The sequence below is a fragment of the Ursus maritimus genome, unplaced genomic scaffold, assembly GCF_017311325.1.
Source record: "Ursus maritimus isolate PB19 unplaced genomic scaffold, ASM1731132v1 scaffold_31, whole genome shotgun sequence".
NCBI lineage: Eukaryota > Metazoa > Chordata > Mammalia > Carnivora > Ursidae > Ursus > Ursus maritimus.
Window position 1 is genome coordinate 6322740 of NW_024425675.1, and position 20744 is coordinate 6343483.

Genomic DNA, 20744 nt, shown 5'->3' on the forward strand with positions numbered 1-20744 from the left:
ATACATGTGCATATATATATATAATAAATGTAATTCATATTTAAAGGGTTCAATAATGTATCTTTTCAAGTGTAATATGACTTATTTAGAAGAAACAATCCCCCCCGTCGATGACAGACCAGGAGTTTGCTCCAGATTTCAGACTGTTTTTCGGGGTGGACGCTGCTGTCTGTGTGGGGCTGGGCTCCCAAAGGCCAGCATTCCTAACTGCAGAGGACAACCGGAGAGTGAGGAAGAGGCTGCCTTAGGGGGGGTTCCACCGTGGAGACAGAAGATGAAGTAGGAGGGCCCAGCAGACACCTCGCTCTGACAGCACTCTGTCAATTTCATATCTGAAATGAAGTCTCAGTGCCTCTTCCTCAAAGAACTGTTTTGTCACCACTCGCCCTAAAGGAACAGTAGAGTCATGACATCTTCAGTTAGAGGACACCTTAGAGGTAAGAAAGTCCCAGTTCTGAGGAACAGACAGAGACCCTCAGAGGGAAATGACTAGGTTAAGTTCCCTCAGACGGAGGGAGGCTAGAATCTGGGATTCATGACAAAGCAGACGCAGGCACTTCTCACAGCTATTTTGACCCCAGGGACATTCCAAGGGGAATCAGACCCAATCACTGGTATTTGGAGCTTTAACAAAGATCACGTGTTATGCACCAACAGAACCCCGCCCAAGCCAGGTCTCCTTTCTGGGGTGGGGGTCAGAGGAAGTAGAGTTCAGATGGAGCGGAAGGGGCAGGGGTCTGTGGTTTCTCATCTCAGGACATCACTGCATCCCAGCTCCTGTCCCAAGAGCTGCTTCCTCGCTGTATCTTCCTCTCTGGCCCGTCTACACCCAACTGCCTCCACCACATCGTCCTTTAAGCAAGACAGCACTGCCTCTGAGCTCGAGCAGAACACTCTGGTGTGTCCCGTGGGCTCCTGACTTACCTTAGGACATAAAGCTCGGACATTAAAAGGGGAAATCTTCCTCTTAAACCAGCTTCACGATGACAAGGTGAATGAATGCCATCAAGTCTACCTAAAAGTCTGTCCCATGGAAGTGATACCTGTGGGACTGACTCTAAATATATAAAGAGCTGACCACACACACGCTGACACACACGCACACACGCACTGAAATGCAGCAAAGGAGTTACTTCCCCAAATGAAACAAGTCATTCCCTACTGCTCAGAAATTGCAATGAGGCTTAAAATGTGTAGGCTTTTCCTCACCTGATTAATAGATACAAAAGACAGGTGTTTATGGGCAGCAGGAATAGCAGGAGAATAAGTAGAAGCGTATACAGGTTCCTACAGAGCAAAGCAAGAGGATTAGAGGTGAAAAGAGAAGGTTGATCAGAGCTGGGCAGGGGAGGGGTAGAGACAAAACCAAGATTTCTCCACCAGGATGTTAATTTACTCATTGCAATTTCAGCTCTCTTTTCAAGAGAGTCCTATTTGTTTGTTTTCTTAGAGGGCTGACAGAAATCCACACGAGCACAGGAAATAAACCCGAGTCCATTCTGTGCAGTAACTACATGAGTTAATGACCAGATTACCGCAATTTCTATGACATTCAGTTACAGAGAGGGGAACCGCGACATTCATCGACAGTTTCAGCATTTAACATAACATCTCTTAAAGTCTTTAAAGTTTGCCATTATATGATCAAAAACAAAAATTAAAGAAACAGGATAGCTCTCTTCCCTGGAGAGAGATGGCATCTTGCCTGGGGGTAAGAAACCAAACAGCGAGGGCTTAAAAGAGAACCACCAGTGATGAGAATTACACGTGGCGAGGTCGAATCGTGGCTATAACCCAGAGGACACCTATGTTAGAGTCAGGCTTACCCAAAGCAGATTAGAAATGGCACTATCATCTGCAAATCCTCCTTCTTCCTACAGGTTAAAACAAATAGGAAACATTGCAGAGTGCTGCAAGAGTAGGGTTGGGTTAGGGTGTCACAGTCATTTTCAAGGATTTTGTGCCCGGGGTTCAATTAGATGCATGCGCATGCTCACACGGTCCGGTAGCAAAAAACGCCATCAGTGGGATATAATCTTTGATTTGGAGGTCATACCATCAGCCTTTCTCTCCCTCCTCCCCAACTCTTAGAATGGACTCCTTTCTCCTGATTGGGATTTGGAAATGTCAATGTCAGCAATTAGAACGTGAATGTGGCAGATTTACCTTCGCTGAATTTTCAAAAACACGCTCTGGGACATCACCGAGCTCAGTCTGATTCACTGCGCTGATACTCCTGAGCACAGCTGGATATCAAATCCACATCTGTGACTCAGACAGAGAGCTGGGTTGTAATGGCAAACTCCATAAAGGGATCCTATTTCCTGGAAAAAGTCTAACATACTGGAAGATTATCTTAAACTGTATGGGAGTCATGACATGCCTTGATGTCAAACAGGCCAAAACGAGGTTGAAATGTAAAATAATTCCCTGGTACAAATGCATAAATGCAATTGAGTTGTAACAGAGAGACTCCCGCTTTGAAAACTTTGCTTCATTTTTCTCGCTCTCGCTCTTTGGATGGAATGAGTTGTCCTGGAGGGGACGGTGTGCAGATCGTGTACACATTCCAGACAGTGTGCACCCGGCCAAATCTACAAACCACATGGCGTTCCCATCTTCAGAACTAATTAGGTATGCTACGAAAGCAAAAATGCTGAAGTCAGGTTGGCCCTGCCCTGGACTAAACCGAGAACAGGAGAAAGAAGAGAGAAGAGAAGAGTGGCAAGGGGAGAGGAAGGGAGGGAGAAAGAACCCAGACTGGTTGTTATGGGAAATGAGAGAGTTGCCACATCAATGATTTGCACTCTGAAGCTCCAAATCGATTGGGGGGAATCAATTTGGAAAGCAGGGAACTGCTGTTAAGGGAGGTATTCTCTGAGACACGACTAGTCTTTTTGCAGGGAAAGGGAGGCTCTAACTTAGTTCCCCAAATCTATTCATGAGTCAGGAGGTACTTTCTTCCCAGGGAGGATCCGGAATGAGATGCCGGTTAGAGAGCCACACATGTGTTCTGTTTGGGGACAAAGTCTTTGATGGAAACGAGACCCTTACAGATTTTTCAGGGCATCCTCTAACATTTGTTTTTAATGTGGCCACCAGACAATCTAAAATTACTTATGCCGCTCACATTCTATTTTTATTGGACAGCGAGGATATTCACAGGGGCGACGGACGTGATTTATGTACAGTCCTGTCTCTATTTCCTGCCTCCTCTGCATTCCCCCAGGCTGCAACTCATGGGGCTGCGCTTACACCACACAAAAGCTGGGAGGGCAAGCTGGAAAATGTTTGGCTACCACAGTTATGTGCCTTTGATGAATTCACTAACGCTGCCGGAAGTGATGCCCTGACTGTATAACCAGCTCTCGTCTTCTCTTGGTGGAAGAGATGGAAGGTTCCAGAGCTTGCTCCCCTTAGCAGAGCTCTCCATCAGCAAGTCTAGATCCAGCCCATGCAGCAAGATTCCATCTGCATGCACCACATGGCATGAATGTCCTTCTTTCTCTGGGGCAGCTTGCAGACACCCAGCAAGCAGCGGCGGCGTCTCTCAAGCACTCCTTGGCTGTCGGGGGACCTTCTGAAGACAGATTAGGTTGAAGGCACCTCAGATCTGAGCCCAGCAAAGGTGTGACTGAAATATACTGGCAGCCCTTGGGAAGAAAAGAAGCCACGGGCTTATCAGGGGCCATGTGAAAACCACTTGACCTCAACAGAACTTGAGATTTCCCAATGTCTGCTACAAAAGCCCAAAATAGATCGGCTTATTTTAACTTCAAAGAGCTTACTGTCTCAGGCTGTCCTGAACTAGGTCACTAAGGAGGAGGAGGAGGAAGAGTGAGTTCATGATGGCTGTGGCATCTGCAGCATCCAGGAGCCCAGAGACAGGTCTGCACACTCGGGCCGCAGGCATGCTTAGAGCCCCGGCGCTTCCGTGGGCTGTGCTCCCCGCCACGGACAACTACAGTAACCACCTCATCCCTCCTGCCTTCTGAAAACCTTAGTCAAGCAGAAGGCAGTTCAGATCTCATCCTCTACTCACTGCTCAAATGAGCCCCCTGTCTCCTAAGGGGTAAGGCATGTATTCCATTCACTGTTTCCGAGGAACCTAGCTGGCTCTGTGCATGACGGCTGTGTCTAAATTTTCACCTGGCCATATGGCTTCTTTGCATCTTCCAAAATGACCAACAAGAGGTGAGTGTTAAAGTTATTGTTCAACCGATGATTTCGAGACCCTTTTAAATAAAGTGTGTGGGCAACAGGGATACATTGAGGGACCTGGGTTGTTTTTTTTCCACTTCAAGATGTCATTCTTGAAATCCAGATTTTGCACACATGCTTTTAAATATGCAGCTGGATTGGAGAACTTTACAAATGGCTGAAATTAAATGTCTTCAGTCATTATCTTTAATATCCTATATGTCTCAAAAAAGAAAATTCAAATTGTTGTCCCAATTTAACCTAAGAGGACACACAAGTACCATATCAAATAGGATCAGAATTCCCGCCTTAGCATCCTACACGGGCACCCCCCTTTCACGGGGGTTTCTGAATACACAAAGGCCACCTTCACAATCCCTCTCTTCCACAGATGGAAAGCTGTTCTAGAACTCAAAGGGGTCCACATGATCATCCTGGTGGAACTGCTGGGTTTTTTTTATTTTTTTTCATTTCTGTTTGAAGACTTTTGACCCTAGAAGTTGGCCAGTGGATGTGTGACAGGTGGCCACTCTGTCCCCAGCCAGCACATGCATTAGCAAGCATAGGGCCAAGCCACAGGAAACTCACCAACAGCTTTGAGAGTGTGCACTGACTGGTCCAAAGTGGGTCATCATTACGTTAGTAATTTAACAACTCATCCGTACTTTTGCTGATGAAACAGCTTGCCAGTATCGATAACAATGTATTACTTAATTTTATTTCAATTTGCAACATATTTTGCTCTCCATTCTCAACAACAGGCACACCTGCTCATTGTAAAACACACTCACAATCACGCAAATAAGTACTCACTGACCACACCCATGTCCTTGTTTCGTATGTTTCGGTTTTAAATCTCAGCAGAGGACATTCAAGTCCACATTTTATATGCATCTTATAAACTGCTTGTGGTCAATTAAAGATTTTCCCTATAATAATAACACTGCAGTGTCAGATTTCATTTTGGAAGGTTTTAAACCGAAGTACACACTTCAAAACGTAGGAACTTGCTTGCTTGATGCATTACCTACGCAGTGCTGTTAACACTGTGAGAACATCTCAAGACTTTGCCTTTTGATCAGTTTCGGCTGCTGTGAGACCATTGTGCAGTGTGTACCCAGGGCAAGACAGCGTGGGCATTAGTCAGGGCATGCTTGCCTGTCTGATGCACTTCCAAGCGTGATGTTAGTTGAATGCTTTTTCCTAACACGGAAAACATTACCTTCTTCTTGAGGGATTGTTCTGCTTCTTGTATGTGCAGGCTGCTGCTGACAGATGCCTTGCCATACTCCTGCTTTCTGATAAGTCTGTTCTTCCAATCTTCTTCACCACTCTTCTTCAACAGCGCTAATCTGGGGAGGAAACAGGCCAACCAAAAGAGGTTCAGCACCAAACTCCTCCTTGTAACAGAAGCGTAGTCTGTGTAAGTTAGTCTTTGGCCAAAACATGACCACAGCTACCTAATTTTAATCTGAGTTTCATTTATTCTGAAGAAAGTCATGTCTGGAAAATTAACATAAGCATCCCCTTTTCTAAGATTCCCCCTCCCCCAAATTTTAATGTTGATTGCAACGCAAAGCTGAAATCTGACTTGCCAGGTAAAGATGCATCATCATTCCACCAGGGGAGTAGCTCTGTTTCTTCCTTGCCCTTGAGCTGAGAACAAGGAGATAAGGGTAAACCATCCCCAGAGAAAAATGTCTCCTAATGACCCCTTCTGGTCACTCCATGAAATAACACTTAATGACTACAGCTGGGTGGAGAGTACTCCTTGGCAGAAAATTTAGCAGAAATGGGTTTAAAAACTTAAAGCTATAAAAAATGGACAGTCACTTAGTATCACAGCTTTCAAAAAAAAAGGCAAAAGAAGATGTTTAAGATTTTCATCTCTCTATACTCTAAGCCCTGTTCTTTTCCTCCAAATGCACTTGGGCTCTCCAATCTATCTTAACACAGAAACTATTCTCTACAAACCCGATTTTAAAATGATTACTCCAACTTTCCTCCTGGGGAAAGCCACATACAAAAAAAGAATCTAATTAATTGAGATTTTTACCTAACCTACTTTGGTTCAACTCTGATGTGACTAGATACCAAGCCGCCTGGATGCCCCAGCCTGTGAAAGGCTGTTTTCGTGAGCTGCTCAGGCTCGCTCTCCTATGACGAATGAAGCGGTCTCAGGCACTGAAGTTGGACAAACACGGGAAAGATAAAAGGAAAAAAAAAGAGTGCTCATTAAACTCATTTGAGCTGCTTCTCAAACAATGTAAAGACTGGGGGGAAAAAGGGATTAGAACTCCTGTCCTCTCTGCCGAGCCTGCCTGGCTGGGTCTTTTAAACATCTTAGCGCATGTCCGTGAACGGTACACCGTAAAGCGGCACATCAGCTCTAGCTTGGCCGTGAACTCTGGTCCAGTAGCCTGGCATCCTTTCCTTGATGGTCATACTGGGAACTGGACTCCATGGTCTCTTAGGTCTCTTCTACTAATTTTCCTGACTCCGCTAATGAAAGTTTTTCTAAGCAAATAAAAAACCAAACTTTGCAGTGCTTAAACAAGAATCTATTTCCATCTACAAATTTATACATAATCTACCTTAACTTGTCTATTCATTCAGTCAAATAATGGAAAGTAAGCAACGAAGGAAAGAACTCCCCCAAAGGGGCTAGAGCTTCAAACCCTGGACCTATCCCCTTCTCTTCCTTTTCCTTTCCTTCCTTTCCGCTATGTGACAGCAGATAAGAGCTCGCTTGACCACTCTATAAAACGGATACAGTGCCACCTTCTCAGTCTGTGATATGGTGATTTATAATAAGAAGTATATACTAGGCTTTCATCACTTTTCCTGGCCTAGAACTGCTAAAACCCTTGGAATTTCCTAAGTGATGAGAATGGCAGAGGTGTCTTTATATTAATCAGGTGACTTTGGGGAGGCACTTAAGGGTAGGGACAGGTTGCCAGGAGAACCAACTGTGTGGTATGTGATTAGAGGGGCGAGACTTTCAGTCCCATCCCCTGACTTCTGGAGAGGACAGAGTGGCTGGCGGTTGAATCAATCACCAATGGCCAAGGATCTAATCAAGCATGCCTATGTAATGAGGTCTCCATAAATACCCAAAAGGATGGGGCTCAGAGAGCATGGAAGCTTCAGACCCTTTCTCCATACCTTACTCTATCCATGTCTTCCATCTCGTTGTTCCTGTGTTACATCCTTTATAATAAGCTTGAGATCTAGTAAGCAAAGCATTTGAGTTCTGGAGGATGCCCCAGTAAACCAAACCCAAGGAGCGGGTCCTTGGAGTCTCCAGTCCATAACTGACAGGGTGAAAGTCCAGGAGACAACCTGAACCTGCTTCTGGCATCTGAAGTGTGTGTGTGTGTGTGTGTGTGTGTGTGTGTGTGTGTGTGTGTTAGGGGACATTCTTACAGTCTGGAGCCCTTAGCCTGTGGGGTCTGATGCCATCTCCAAGTCGACAGTGTCAGAATTGAGTTGAATTGTAGGACTCCCAGCTGGTGTCAGGGACATGCTTGGTGGTGGAGGGAAAAAACCCACGTTGGCCATTTCAGTCAGTCCTAAGACAGGCCCCATTTGGCTAAAGGTTCCATGTCGTTCTACATCCTACAGCCTGTGATGTTTGACAGTACTCTGCATGCTACCGGGGCTAGTCCATGTACTTGACAACAAATTCTCAGTGCCTTCAGGTGTTTTCATCGGACTACATAATGATTTCTCTTTTCTCTAATTATTCTGAATGAGTCTGTTTTATTTGAATAAGAAAAAATAACCAAATAAAATCAAATAGTGAAAAAATAATTAGTATTTGCATAGGAGCTTTCAAAGTATCTATAAATGAGACTTTAAAAAAGTGAGCATGCCAGTACGTTTACATCCAAATGAAGAAGTACTTCCAAAGCACCATCTTGTGAGAAGAGACATCATCTCCCTGATATTCTCCTTGCAAACTGGTCTCAGAGCCAGCTTCTGTCTCTTACTTTACCTTTGACACAGACCAGGTCTTCATTGGCCAGCTACCTTTTTAACCAGATTTGATCCCAAGTGAGCTGAGAGAATCTAAAAAGTCAAATTCGTCCTCATGAGTTGGGCTTATGGGAAATCCTCTGCTACAGTCTTTGAGGACGTTCTCAAAACAAAGCTCCCGGGTGTCCGGAACAATGAAAACATAACCCAAATAACCATATCGTTTCTTTGGTGGCTGCTCTGAGGAACGTAAACCTGACTTAGAAAAAAACGAACTGCGGGGGCGCCTGGGTGGCGCGGTCATCAAGCGTCTGCCTTCGGCTCAGGGCGTGATCCCAGCGTTATGGGATCGAGCCCCACATCAGGCTCCTCTGCTAGGAGCCTGCTTCTTCCTCTCCCACTCCCCCTGCTTGTGTTCCCTCTCTCGCTGGCTGTCTCTCTCTCTGTCAGATAAATAAATAAAATCTTTAAAAAAAAAACAACAAAAAAACAAACTGCGGAATCTACAATGACTTTATAGTACACCTCATGCTCCACTGGTCTCGTGGAAACTGGAGACTGTTCTTGATGTGACAGAGGAGGCATGAGTGCACACGCAGGCCGAGGATTTCTCTGACCAAAGTCACACTGCGTGTCAGGGCGGCAGGGAGATGCGGTCCCCGGGCAGGGCTCCCCTGCCTCCCAGAGCGAGGCTTGTCTCTCTACATCAGTGTGTTAGCTGACCAGACACACTGTGTCCGAATGTTTTAGAAACTGCATAGTCTTCTGGCTTCCTTACAATGTTGTTTTTTCCCCCTGGGATGGCCTTCAAAGAATTCCTCCATTCCAAAAACCTCAAATCTTGCTTTTGGATGTGCTGGCAGGGTTGTCGTCAGGCACTTCCAGAGACTACAGGGTAAGCAGAATACCACGGAAGAATGGGTGGTTCAGCTTAGCCCACAGAGAACTGGGACCCTGCCCTAGCTTCCGGAGTACAAATGACAGCTAACTGAGAAACAACACACGCCGAAACGTACATGTTTTATTCCTGTCCCTTCAGATTTCCTACTTGGTGTTCAACGAGCCGGGGAGGGCAGGAGGCCTTTCCAACACATTCTCTCCTCCTGCGATCCCACGACCCTCCTGAGTCAAGGAGACCGCTGTGCGCTGGTGGGGGCCGAGGAGCAAAACGTCTGCTCCCACACACGACATAAATTCCTGCCTAGGCAATTCACACAACTGTCGGCGCTTTTGACATCCGCCAAGTCCAAATACAGCTCTTTGCAGGGCTGCGATGTTGAGAGCCTGGGCATCTGCTTAACTGAGGCGGGGAACCCAGGGAGCAGCACTGGGTTAGCCTCTTAACCCCAAGGCCTGGCCCGGGGCCACCGCGCTGGGTGCTTCCAAGGCCGCCCGGGGAAGCGTCTGCCTCTCTCGCCAGGGCCCACACTTTAAGCGGGGAACGCTGGCCTGACTCGGCTGTGTTCAGCCCGGTCTAAGAGGCCGGCCTGCTTAGAGCGGGTTCTGCTGGCTCACGGTCAGGGCTGGGTCAAATGTGGGACAGGCGAACCACGTGCCCCTAATCTTAAGTATGTTCTTTTTTTTCCTTCCCCCTTTAAAAATGCCCCTGTGTTTCCGAGAATCACCGGCACCACACCGGCACCACACCGATTTCAGATAGGACGGACCAGCACTGATGAGTACTCCTATCAGATCTCGGTCTTGGCTCGTTCGCAGGCCCCAGGAGCGAGCTCGTGTGTCTTCTAAATGAGGACACATCAAAGATCAGAGAAGAAAGGCTCCGCTAGCCCTAATTCTTAGGTAAATCTGAAGGCCCTCTGGTGGCTGAAATCCTGAGCAAGAGCCTCCAGTCCCCGTGGGGGAGGCAGGGACACAGGCTCTGGCAGGTGGGGAACAGGCGAAGAGTGGGTGGAGGGGCATGCAGAGGCCAGAGGGGCCAGAGCGGGCCTCTGCGGAGCAGACCGCTACAGGCTGGCGAGGGCCACGGGGCGAGTTCTTCACCGTCCTGGGAGCTCAACTAAGCCCTCGCACTCCACCAGTTTCCCAGTGAGAGGATGGCTTTGTTGTCTTTAGGAACCTTCTCTTGAATACGACAGCATAGACGCAGATGTTTAGTAACTGGATAAGACTTCTAATAGCCTAGTATCCTTTTAAAGAGGTTCCAAAGGTCTTACCCCTCAAGAACACACAATTTATTCGACTTACAATATTTTTCAAAGAAGTACCCAAACAGGGGCAATTTAAACCCAAATCATTTAGGCAGGTATGAAACAGCTGATTTTTACTAATCCAGTGGGGAAGGCCGATGGTAGCCCGAGTGTTGTGCCAGTTATGGTTCCAACGTGACATTCTGGGTGTCAGAAAAGCTGAAGAAAGAAAAGGAGCCTTTACGTACGTTTCCTTGAACCTCCAGCCTACCCTAAAAGAGCAGCATACTGAAGATTTCCTGTAATTTCTTAGGTGTTACACACGTCTAAGTCCCAGGTATCAAGTACAAAACGGGGACAGCACTGCCTCCCTGTAAGGGCTGCCTTCAGCACTAAGTGAGGTGGTCTGTGAGACATCCCAAGGGCGGGAGATGACCCCCGGAGCCCTCAGAACGGAGGACTCGACATGCCCACCTCTGGGGCAGAAAAGAGGAACATGTGTGAGACTGAGGAAGCCAGAACTGCAGCTTTCTAGAAATGAGGAAGGAAATCTGCCAAGTCCAGTCTCTTCCTCTTACTGAGTCTGATGTGAATGTGGAATTGGAAATAAGCCACGCAAAGAACACGTGAGTTGAGAATATTCATGCAGGAGGAGGGCGAATCTTTCTACGACCGTCGTCTCGCTAGCCTTTCTGCCTTCGGCTCAGTTTCCTAGTTGGAACACAGGCGAGCTGCTAACAGACCGGTGTGAGCGTGCGGCAGTCCCACCCCAGCTACCAAGGGGAAGTTGGAGACCAGCACCTGGGGTCGGTCCCATTGCCCCCATGGGCCTTAGTGGCCCTTGGAACCAAACCCCTCCTTTGGTAAAATGGGGCAGGCAGAAGAAGTTAAAATAAGGTTTGAAAGTTCTATGTTATGGGGCGCCTGGGTGGCTCAGTTGGTTAAGCATCTGTCTTCAGCTCAGGTCATGATCCTGGAGTCCTGGGATCAAGCCCCGTGTTGGGCTCCCTGCTGGTCAGGGAGTCTGCTTCTTCCTCCACCCTGCTCCTTCTCTCACTCATTCTCTCTCAAATAAATAAATTTTTTTAAAAATAGAAAAAATAAAAGTTCCATATTATATGTCACCTCGCAAAAGAAAAGGGAAAGCCCAGATAATATATGAAGAGCGTTCTTATTTTAAATAGGGTAAGCTCCATTCGTTCTTTCAGAACAGAAGGGAGGGATCGGAGCCCCACCTCAGGAAAAACAATCACAGATGGACCGTAAGATGGGAAGATCACCAGCGATATATTTTCTATTAGCATTACCTATGACGAGCATAGCTGCGAATAAACGATGAGAGACACTTCTCTTAGAAAATACATTGCCAGTCATCTTTCCCCCTTATCTTGATAGTACTTTTATTTGTATTTTGCTGAAAAATCAAAACCGTGAATCTTTACAGTCCGTCTGTGATTTAAAAAAAATATGTGTCTAAGAAAGTGCCCCCTCAACCTTTTTTTTTTTTTAAAGATTTTATTTATTTATTTGACAGAGAGAGAGACAGCCAGCGAGAAAGGGAACACAAGCAGGGGGAGTAGGAGAGGAAGAGGCAGGCTCATAGCGGAGGAGCCTAATCTGGGGCTCGATCCCAGAACGCCGGGATCACGCCCTGAGCCGAAGGCAGACGCTTAACAACTGAGCCACCCACACACCCCCCTCAACCTTTTTTAAACATATATTTAAAAAAACTCAATAGCTGAAGTATTCCTTCCTATCATGGTTCTCAACAGATTGGGGTCAGGAGTCTCCTGGAGAGCATGAGAAGTTCTGTCTCCCACCGGCCACAAGGTGTCTGTGCGCAACAGTCGATTTCAAACCCGCGTCCAGGCAGGTCACAGCAACCCTACGGCCACCCCTGAACTCCTCAGACCTCCGTGAGGCCGGGGTTAAGCTGCTGTGCCTTATGGCATTTCATTTTTTTTTAAAATGAGAACTCCACAAGTAGAATTAAAAATGCTTTCCGAAAGATACAGATAAACTCAAATTTACTAAAAACAGGCAGGTAAATTAAGAGTTACTGCATAGTGGATAGACACAAACCTTCTTCCTCAGAAGTCCTAAGTCCTAACAGACAGATTATACCCCAAGATGGGGAATCTCCTTTACGAGCCCGTGAAAGAAGGGGGCATACTGGTATTTTGCACTGGAATTTTGCCCCAGGAATATTTTCTGATGTATAAAACACCTGAACTTATGTGTAAGTGACATTTGTCATTAATTCCCTTAAATGATGTCTCTTCCATCTCATCCAGCCAATTATCAGGAGTAGGATCTTTGGAATCAAAACTCTCTCTGGGCCAGGTTTCGGTGGAGGAGGAATTCATGCCAGCACAGGCCAGACAGCTTCTCTGATTCAAGACCTCACTCTCATTTAGCTGATGGGGTAACATCAGCCCCTTCATCCAAGGCCCGGCCCGGCAGTCTCATCTACCGTGAATTTTGAACAAGTGAAGACAAAAGTAAGTAAGATTTAACAATCTTATTAATTTGTGGGTTGAGAAAGGCTCCATCTATCTAACCTTTTATGAATCATGCTCAAAAAACTTGGCTTGAAAAACAGAATGAAGAATTTTGATAGTGGTTTGATATATACTCTCAGACAGTGCAAAACGTATCCAGAAAAATCAGAGTGGCCGCTGCCTGGCAGAGCAAGAGAGCTTCTGAGTGGCGAGAGGTGCTAAGGAAGGGTCCGGGTGGGCAGACTGGATGGTGGACACGGTTGTGCTGGTTACCCTGGAAAAGTACGAGATCTTTCTGCAGCCAGTCTTTTTATCGCTATGACATCTTTCGCTGCTTAATTCCACAGGGGCTAGAGGTTAACAAGGAAAATACAATCTGAAATATTTAGCTCCGTTTCCTTGTATCTGTCCCACTTAAACATACCCTTTCAATCCTCCATTAGTTTTTTGAATGAAATGAGGTTACAGTGTTACTTGATACTCCAATGTCATCTTTCATAGCTATTATCGGATATAAAATGTCTAAGCCCAGTTCAGAAGAATCCTCCGTTTCCCTTTCTGTAGGATAAACAACACTTAGATTCTAATCCCAAAGATGTCTGCCCCAAATATGGGTTTATCTTCCTTCCGTTTACATATACTTTACAAACAGTCACAAAGCCGTGCGTGCATTCAACTTGAAGCCATGTGTCTGACGGGGAAAGAGCCAAGATCTCTGCTCCCATCACGAGACAGTCAAAGAATTTCATTGGAAAAAAAGAAAACGGAACCCCAAACAACTGAAGCAAGCACTAGTCTGCATCTGAGTCGGAAACTGGCACTCCTCCAGCGTCACCACCCCCTATGTGTCCGGGCTCACGATGTCATCTCTGCCCATGACTTGGGGCTTTTGCTACGAGCAGCCTGTAAGCTCCATCCCCAACAGAACTCCTTCGCAGTCACTCAATCGTGTTACCTTTCTTTAATGGACATGGTTTTGCCGGCTGAATCGAGGATGCCCTCCACCGCGGGCACTTTGATCTCTCCGGCAGCGAACATGGCACACGGATTCCTGGAGTACTTCTCCTGCCCGGGTTCTGCAGGCTCTTGCTGCCTCCAGGACACGGGGGCTGCGGTCTGGGCCACAGTCTTCCCGGTAGCGGTGCCCGTCTGCTCAGAAGTGGGCTCCCCGAACTCTGCCGCTGGGAAGGAGAGGAGCCACGTCAGCACTCCCTCCTCCAGGCAGACATTCCTCCAGCTATTCACCCCCAGCGGCCGTGCACGCGGAGTGCAATCCGGGGGCGCAGGGGGGTTACCCAATCCACACGGATTCATGCAAATCTGTAGCACGCTATCCTCTGGGAGGAAAGCAATCTGCCTGGGAGCTTACTGCACAGCAGAGAGTTTTGTGACAACTCGTCTTTTCCTATGTGCAAGACACAGCTTTAACTACACACTACAGAGCATTTCTCCTCCTCCCAAACCATCCTTTTCACATTTCAAATGGCCGTAATCACACGCTGAAACCACCACGGTCACTTACACGCTATCGTTTTCTGTCAATGCAGAAAGACAACGAAAGCCCCAAGCAGTACAGCTTACTCGTCTGCATACCAGGACCGTGGAAGGAGTCTGGAACTCCACAGTCCTGGGTTCACGTCCTCATGCCCTGTGCTTACCAGCCCTGTGGGGTCACCAGCTCATAAGAGGGGCCAACAGGGCTAGCAGGTCACGAGACTCTTATGTGAATTAATGTGCCCAAATAGCAGGTCACGAGACTCTTATGTGAATTAATGTGCCCAAAGTCATCAAGAATCCTCGTCAGGATGTATGAGAGAGCTCCAAGTATTTCTACTGTTGAAAAATTGATTAACCCTCTGAACAGATCAGATTCAAGGGGAAAAGTAGGATTCACTCGTGATTTGTAACCGATACGAGCTATAAACTGTCCTCCTACTTTAATCAAAAATAATCACAGACACACACAAGCAATCACGCAGACACCAGAAATCCAGGTGGTTTCTAAAACTTTCGAAGCAGTAACCTACCTCTTAGCGAAAACTTCCTCCTTGGGACATTCTCTACGTCAACCTTCTCTTCAAAGGGCTGCCTGTCCTTCAAGTCCGGGCTCCCCTGTGTGATGCTTTTTCCCATGGAGAATTCCTTCAGTTCATCCCCAAAGTGGGCGATGGGAGGAGGAGCTATTTCCAGGCTGCCCTTTCTCGGAACCGCGTATTTGGGTCCCTTACGGCTGTCTCCTTCCCGGACTCTGTTAAAGGTGGGGCAGGATGGCTCTGCTTCCTCAAAGGACCCATACTTTTTACTACCATTGCCACCTGCCAAGACTCTCTTGCTTTCTGTCTCTCCAAACTCTCTCAACATTCCTCTGCTCGCACTACTCTCTGCTGAAGGCTGCCAGGCTTGGGACTTCAGAATGCTTCTAATCGGAGAATCTGAATTTTCTATGGAAGAAGGAAACTTATAGTCGGTGGCACTCATGTCGTCCACAGATGGCTTTGTCCGAAGATCCCCTGCGTACATCGGTGTGACCGTAGATGCCATGGTGGACACAGATGTGTTAACAGTAGGTGAGAAAGGAATAAGCTTTCCACTTTGCACCTGGGAGGACACAGTTGAAGTGCAAAAAGCTGATTCAAAAATACTATCTACATGAATCCCGGTTTACGGATTGACATAGAATGAACTAGTACGTTCGGTGCAGTTTCACTGCACGTCGCAGGAAGACGTATTTTATATCATGCATCTCATCAATCAAAATCATCTGGGTGAAAAGCAGATTGTGCATCCCATATTACTCTCCATAAAGGACTCATTCCAGATGATCTCAGCAAGCAAATTACGAAAACGAGAAAAGAAAAAGGTACTTGGCATGACTATCTTTCTTAGGAAAGAAGTTATTACCAAATTCCCGACAGGTAACACAGTTTACCACCTTCATTCTATCTAGAAGCCCACACAGTGGTCCTATATTTTAAGAACATACCCACCCACAGACCGGGATTCGATCACAGCTACCCACCTGTTCCACTTCTCCAAGCGTGACCGGCTGAGTTTGATAGCGAGCATTCATTCTCCTCTGTCTCATGTCTATTCTGTTTCGGGTAGAAATAGCTTTTGAGACCGGCTGGGACAATTTGTTAAACAAGGCCAACTTCTCCGCTAAGCTTAGAGTGGAGGAGTCAGGTTCACCTTGTTCAGCAGAATCTTTGCCCTCGTTTGCCTGGTCTCTGGCTAAAGCTTTGTGGTGAGCAGATGCCTGTAATCTGAAAGGGATACAAAATCAGTGACACAGAGAAACACAAACAAAAGCCCACTGCTGCATAGGGAGTATTAGCTCTCTTCTACGCGTCACTTAATTTTGAAAAGGACTGATTTCTCCCTACAGGAACGTTACGACAGGTGTAGGCACCGTTCAGCTATTAACAAGCCTGTGACTGGCAGAGGAGGCTGGAGACACTGGCATTACCAATTTCAGCGAGAGCAGAACTTTCTCTCTGAATTATTTCTAAAAAGTGAATTTCCTCTTTAAGGAACTGAAGTCAGCTTGGATATGCCTTATCTTACAGAGACAGTGTATCGTGGTATCAACAACAAACAAGGCTAAAAGGGAATCCCAAGGCATTACCTATGGCATGTCTAGACAGTATCTAAATACGTGGTTTAGGGGCATCTGGGTGGCTCAGGCGGTTGAGCGTCTGACTCTTGGTTTCGGCTCAGGTCATGATCTCAGGGACGTGAGATCGAGCCCCGCGTCAGGATCTGCCCTCAGCACAGAGCCTGCTCGAGATTCCTTTTCTCCGTCTTCCTCTGCCTCCATCACCCACCCCCCTCACTCTCTGTCTCTCCTTCTCAAATAAATAAATAAATCTTTTTAAAAAATAAACATGCAGTTCAGAGGTATTCTTTTCATTTTATAGAACTAGGAAATAACATAGTCCTTCTGTCAACAACATATCTGTAACAAGGAGTTTCAATTTGCAGTTGCTAAACACAAATGGATCGATTTTAAAGATTCCTTCCCTCCTTCAGAGCAGCATTCCCTCATAGCTTTCTACCAGTTTTCTAAAAGGCCCTTGGATCTGTACCTCCCAGGAACTTGAAAAGTGAAGGACACTTCAGGGGCTGCTAAATCCCTCCAACTTCCGGGTGGAGGAGAAGGTCCCCGGTTACCAGGTCACAGTGGATCTTGGAAGGTTTATGACAACATAGGTTGAGGCCACTGGCAAATCCAGTTCTCAAGCCCAGCGGATAGTATATTCTGTCTGCACTCTAATCAATCACCAGTTCACAAGTTTCCCCAGAGTAAGGAGCAGTGTTGGCGTTCCAGGGCATCGCGAGGATGGCCACAAAGGCAACCCAAGTCTTACGTGTTTCCGAGGCGTAGCTCAGAGCAAGGAAAGCAATGCCCACCTACTTCCCCGGACAGACCCCTGCTTCTGGGTGGGGCCAGATCTATTTCTGCACTGCCCTTTGCTTTCTTTTAACCTTATTTTTGGCCCATGTGTTTTGGCCCCTCACAGGAAAACAGGGGATACCTACATGCCCTAAGGACATACTTTCAAAACAACACAATTCAAAGCTTAGTAGTAAAACATCTAAGTTCAGACACCATAAACGATTATTGTCTCAATCCCAAAAAGTCATGGCTTTGTCTCTATGTTAGAAACAGACAGGGTTGTTTCTAGTGTGTATTAATGACTCCAAGTGCTTACAAAAACCAGGGTATTACTGGAACTTCAACATTCATGTCGATTCCTCAGTTTCCTATTAATCTTTATTAAGTGCTAGTAATTTAGATGGAGGATGACATTTCTTAGGGACGACCATGATTACGAAAAACAGAGACAAAACAAATGGATGAGTGAGTTAGTGTGATCCTAGTTCCAATACATGATGTAAGCAGGGAGATGAAAGGTTCCGTCATGCAGGGCCTGCGCGAAGGTAGCAGCGTCTCGCGCTACGACGAAACAAAATGGCACCCATCCCCACGGCAACTCGTTGCACTGACTCATTTCTCAAACACATGAAAGGCATTCAGGACTATGAGATGCATCTGCTGTCTAGGACCTTTGCCCTGAGGGCCGCATGCAGCTACTTCTGTCCAGTACCTGGCCGGCTGCACAGTGCTCTTAGCTACACTGGGACTAGGAAGTCCTGCCATTACAGGCTGGGAGGCCACAGGGCACGAAGCAGGGATAGGTTCACTTTAAAGGCAATTGCCAAAGAAGGAACATTCATGAGGAGAGAGAAGAAAAGAAGCATTAAAGGAAAACGTAGTTTTTAATTCAGAAACAGTAAATAAATATTTTAACAAAATTATTTACCAAGTATTCTGGGGGAGATTACAAAAGAACTCGAAAAGCAATTACAAACTTAGGAAATAAGAGACAGAGGCGACGCAAAGGATACACGGACTAGGACTAGGTTTTTAAAGCTTGGAAAGGATTTACCCTCACTTCAGAATAAACGTACTGGTTTTTAACGATAACTTCAGAAAACGCTAATATCAACTACCACCAAATCGGTAGATTAGGTTCGTGTTTCAGAATGTTGTTCTCAATCGATTTTGCGAGAAATCAGTATCCTCCTATAACCTACACGCACATCAAAGTAGCTTCAGGGAGCCTCACGAGGCGATCATTTGCGTTTATGTTTGCTGTCTGCTCGCATGAGTAGTTGCTTCTTGGTAGAAAACAGCCCCTCAAATATTAAGAAACCAGAAGAGCTGATTTGCTAAGAGTTCCTAAGGAACAGGAGAAGCGTTCCTGCACAAATACACCGCGGAGCTGAGGAACAGCTGGGTAAGGGAGGGAAGCGGCTACTCTAACGGTGGGCCACAGGTGCGGGCTGTGACCACACTTCTCTGGGGACAGCCGCGCCCTGAATGAGACGCGTGTGCCCTCTTCAGGAAGACTGCGTGTGCGTCCAGGGGAAGCCCGAAAACCATTTTTAAGAACCCAATAAAAGTTTTCACTTGATTGAAGCAATTATCTCTGAATGAATCACGTTGGAAAATTCATTCTGAACCTATTGGAACGGACCACTCAAGTATTGGAAAGTCATCAAACTTCCAAAGAATTGTTTAAGTTTTTCGGTGATTATTTAAAAACAAATTTAGGGGCGCCTGGGTGGCACAGCGGTTAAGCGTCTGCCTTCGGCTCAGGGCGTGATCCCGGTGTTACGGGATCGAGCCCCACATCAGGCTCTTCTGCTATGAGCCTGCTTCTTCCTCTCCCACTCCCCCTGCTTGTGTTCCCTCTCTCGCTGGCTGTCTCTATCTCTGTCGAATAAATAAATAAAATCTTAAAAAGAAAAATAAAAACAAATTTAGAGAAAACCCTCAAGCCCTTTATCTTTTTGAGATATCTGCTGAAATATTTATGGATGAAATGATATCTGGGGTTTGCCCGAAAATGTTGCAGGAGGACAGGGGAAGTGGACGGACTGTTGCAAGAGCAAGACCAGCAGGGCTGCCGGCCGTTGAAACTGGGTGGTCAGTACATGGGGGCTCATTATAATAGTACGCTCATGGTTTAAATTTTCCATTGTAAAAAAAAATTCAGAAAGGCACAGAGCAAAAAAATTAAAATTCCTCTTGAGGTTTTTCTAGGAGATACAACAGGCAACTCACCCCGTCACAAAGTTCAGAGAAACCAGAGTAAGGAAAATCCCAAAGTACCAACGTCTCTGTGGCATCTAACCAAACCCTCTCCCGATCGCTTCATTTTTACTCAAAAAGTCTTCAAATCTTTTTCTTTCTTTTTTTTTTCTTTCAAGAAGACATTTCAGCCAAGGCCAAGAGGTCACCAGGGGGGACTTACGTGGCTGCAATGGCCACTTCCTCGGTGGTAACGGGCTGGGTGTGGGATCTGTCCTGGAGCCGCCGCAGCCTTTGCTCCACGGCCGCATTTCTGGAGCGTCGCTTTGGAACGTTTTTCTCATCAAATGATTTTTCCATTTCCTAAGATCAGAAACAATGCGGAATCCTTATACGTTTGAGGAAAGGGCACTGGGGACACAGTGTCTCTGCTTTGTCCCCCCACAGGGCCCCCTGGAGGGACCCCCTGCGAGGCACGCATCCTTCTCAGAAGAGTGCACCTGCGCGGGGTCGGCGGGTGGTCACGCCAGCCAGGGGCTCAGACAGACACACAGGGGCCAGGGCGAGGCGGCCCGCAGGGGCCCCGTGCAGGGAGCAGGGGGACGGTTTTGCCTCAAGCCCTTCGCCACACCTTACCCTGAAAAGCAGCCTCTTGGCAGCGACACTCAGCTTGGCTCGTTCGTCTACGTTTTCTTCATCTGTAAAAGGCCACAAAATAAAAACTGAACATCATCAGAAAAATACAGGTGGAGTCTCCGAAAAGTTTCCCAAGGCTGACCTGGAAATCCTTTGAATCTAAGAACGGATGTACCAAAAATTACAATTGGCAATATATTCCCCCTGGAGGGATCCCATTCTTCTGCTCAGTGAGAGGTGCTAATTTCCATTGCAATTAACCAGACAAAACTCTGGACAGGAATTTTGTATGACAATGCTTGAACAATTGAGGTTTAAGAGCAGATTTTATGAAAGGAATTTCTCTTCTTTATGGTTACAACGTAATAACGAGAAATTAACAACAAAAAGCTGTTGTTTTAGCAAATCAGTTGTTTTACTATTATTCTTTCCACAGTTCTAACTCTCTCAAAAAGAAGGAAAAGCTCACCCGAGAATCTCAAGTAGGTTTTATTAGATTCACAGAAAGGAAACCCGCAGAAAAGAAATCGGTATGCTCCATGATCTCATCCTCTAAAAAACCAAAATCTTACAGAAACCTAATCTGGGTGAGATGATAGAAAAGTGGCAGAAAGAAAACAGATACTTGCCCTCAGCAGCTGGCATTTCTGAATGCGAAGCAGACCTAGGAAAGACATTAGGCAA

The 20744-nt window shown here is 46.4% G+C and overlaps 1 protein-coding gene across 1 annotated transcript in view; it reads right to left on the minus strand.

Annotated features, from left to right (window-relative positions):
* The window catches only part of SVIL (supervillin), a 140446-nt gene that overhangs the window by 42450 nt on the left and 77252 nt on the right, over positions 1 to 20744 (minus strand). Inside the window, exons 10-17 of the mRNA XM_040645287.1 lie at positions 20690 to 20724; positions 20061 to 20122; positions 19648 to 19787; positions 17935 to 18030; positions 15846 to 16089; positions 14854 to 15424; positions 13782 to 14007; positions 5423 to 5552 (exon numbers count right to left, since the gene is read on the minus strand). Coding sequence (XP_040501221.1) covers positions 5423 to 5552; positions 13782 to 14007; positions 14854 to 15424; positions 15846 to 16089; positions 17935 to 18030; positions 19648 to 19787; positions 20061 to 20122; positions 20690 to 20724 — 1504 coding nt within the window. The remainder of the gene's footprint in view (positions 1 to 5422; positions 5553 to 13781; positions 14008 to 14853; positions 15425 to 15845; positions 16090 to 17934; positions 18031 to 19647; positions 19788 to 20060; positions 20123 to 20689; positions 20725 to 20744) is intronic.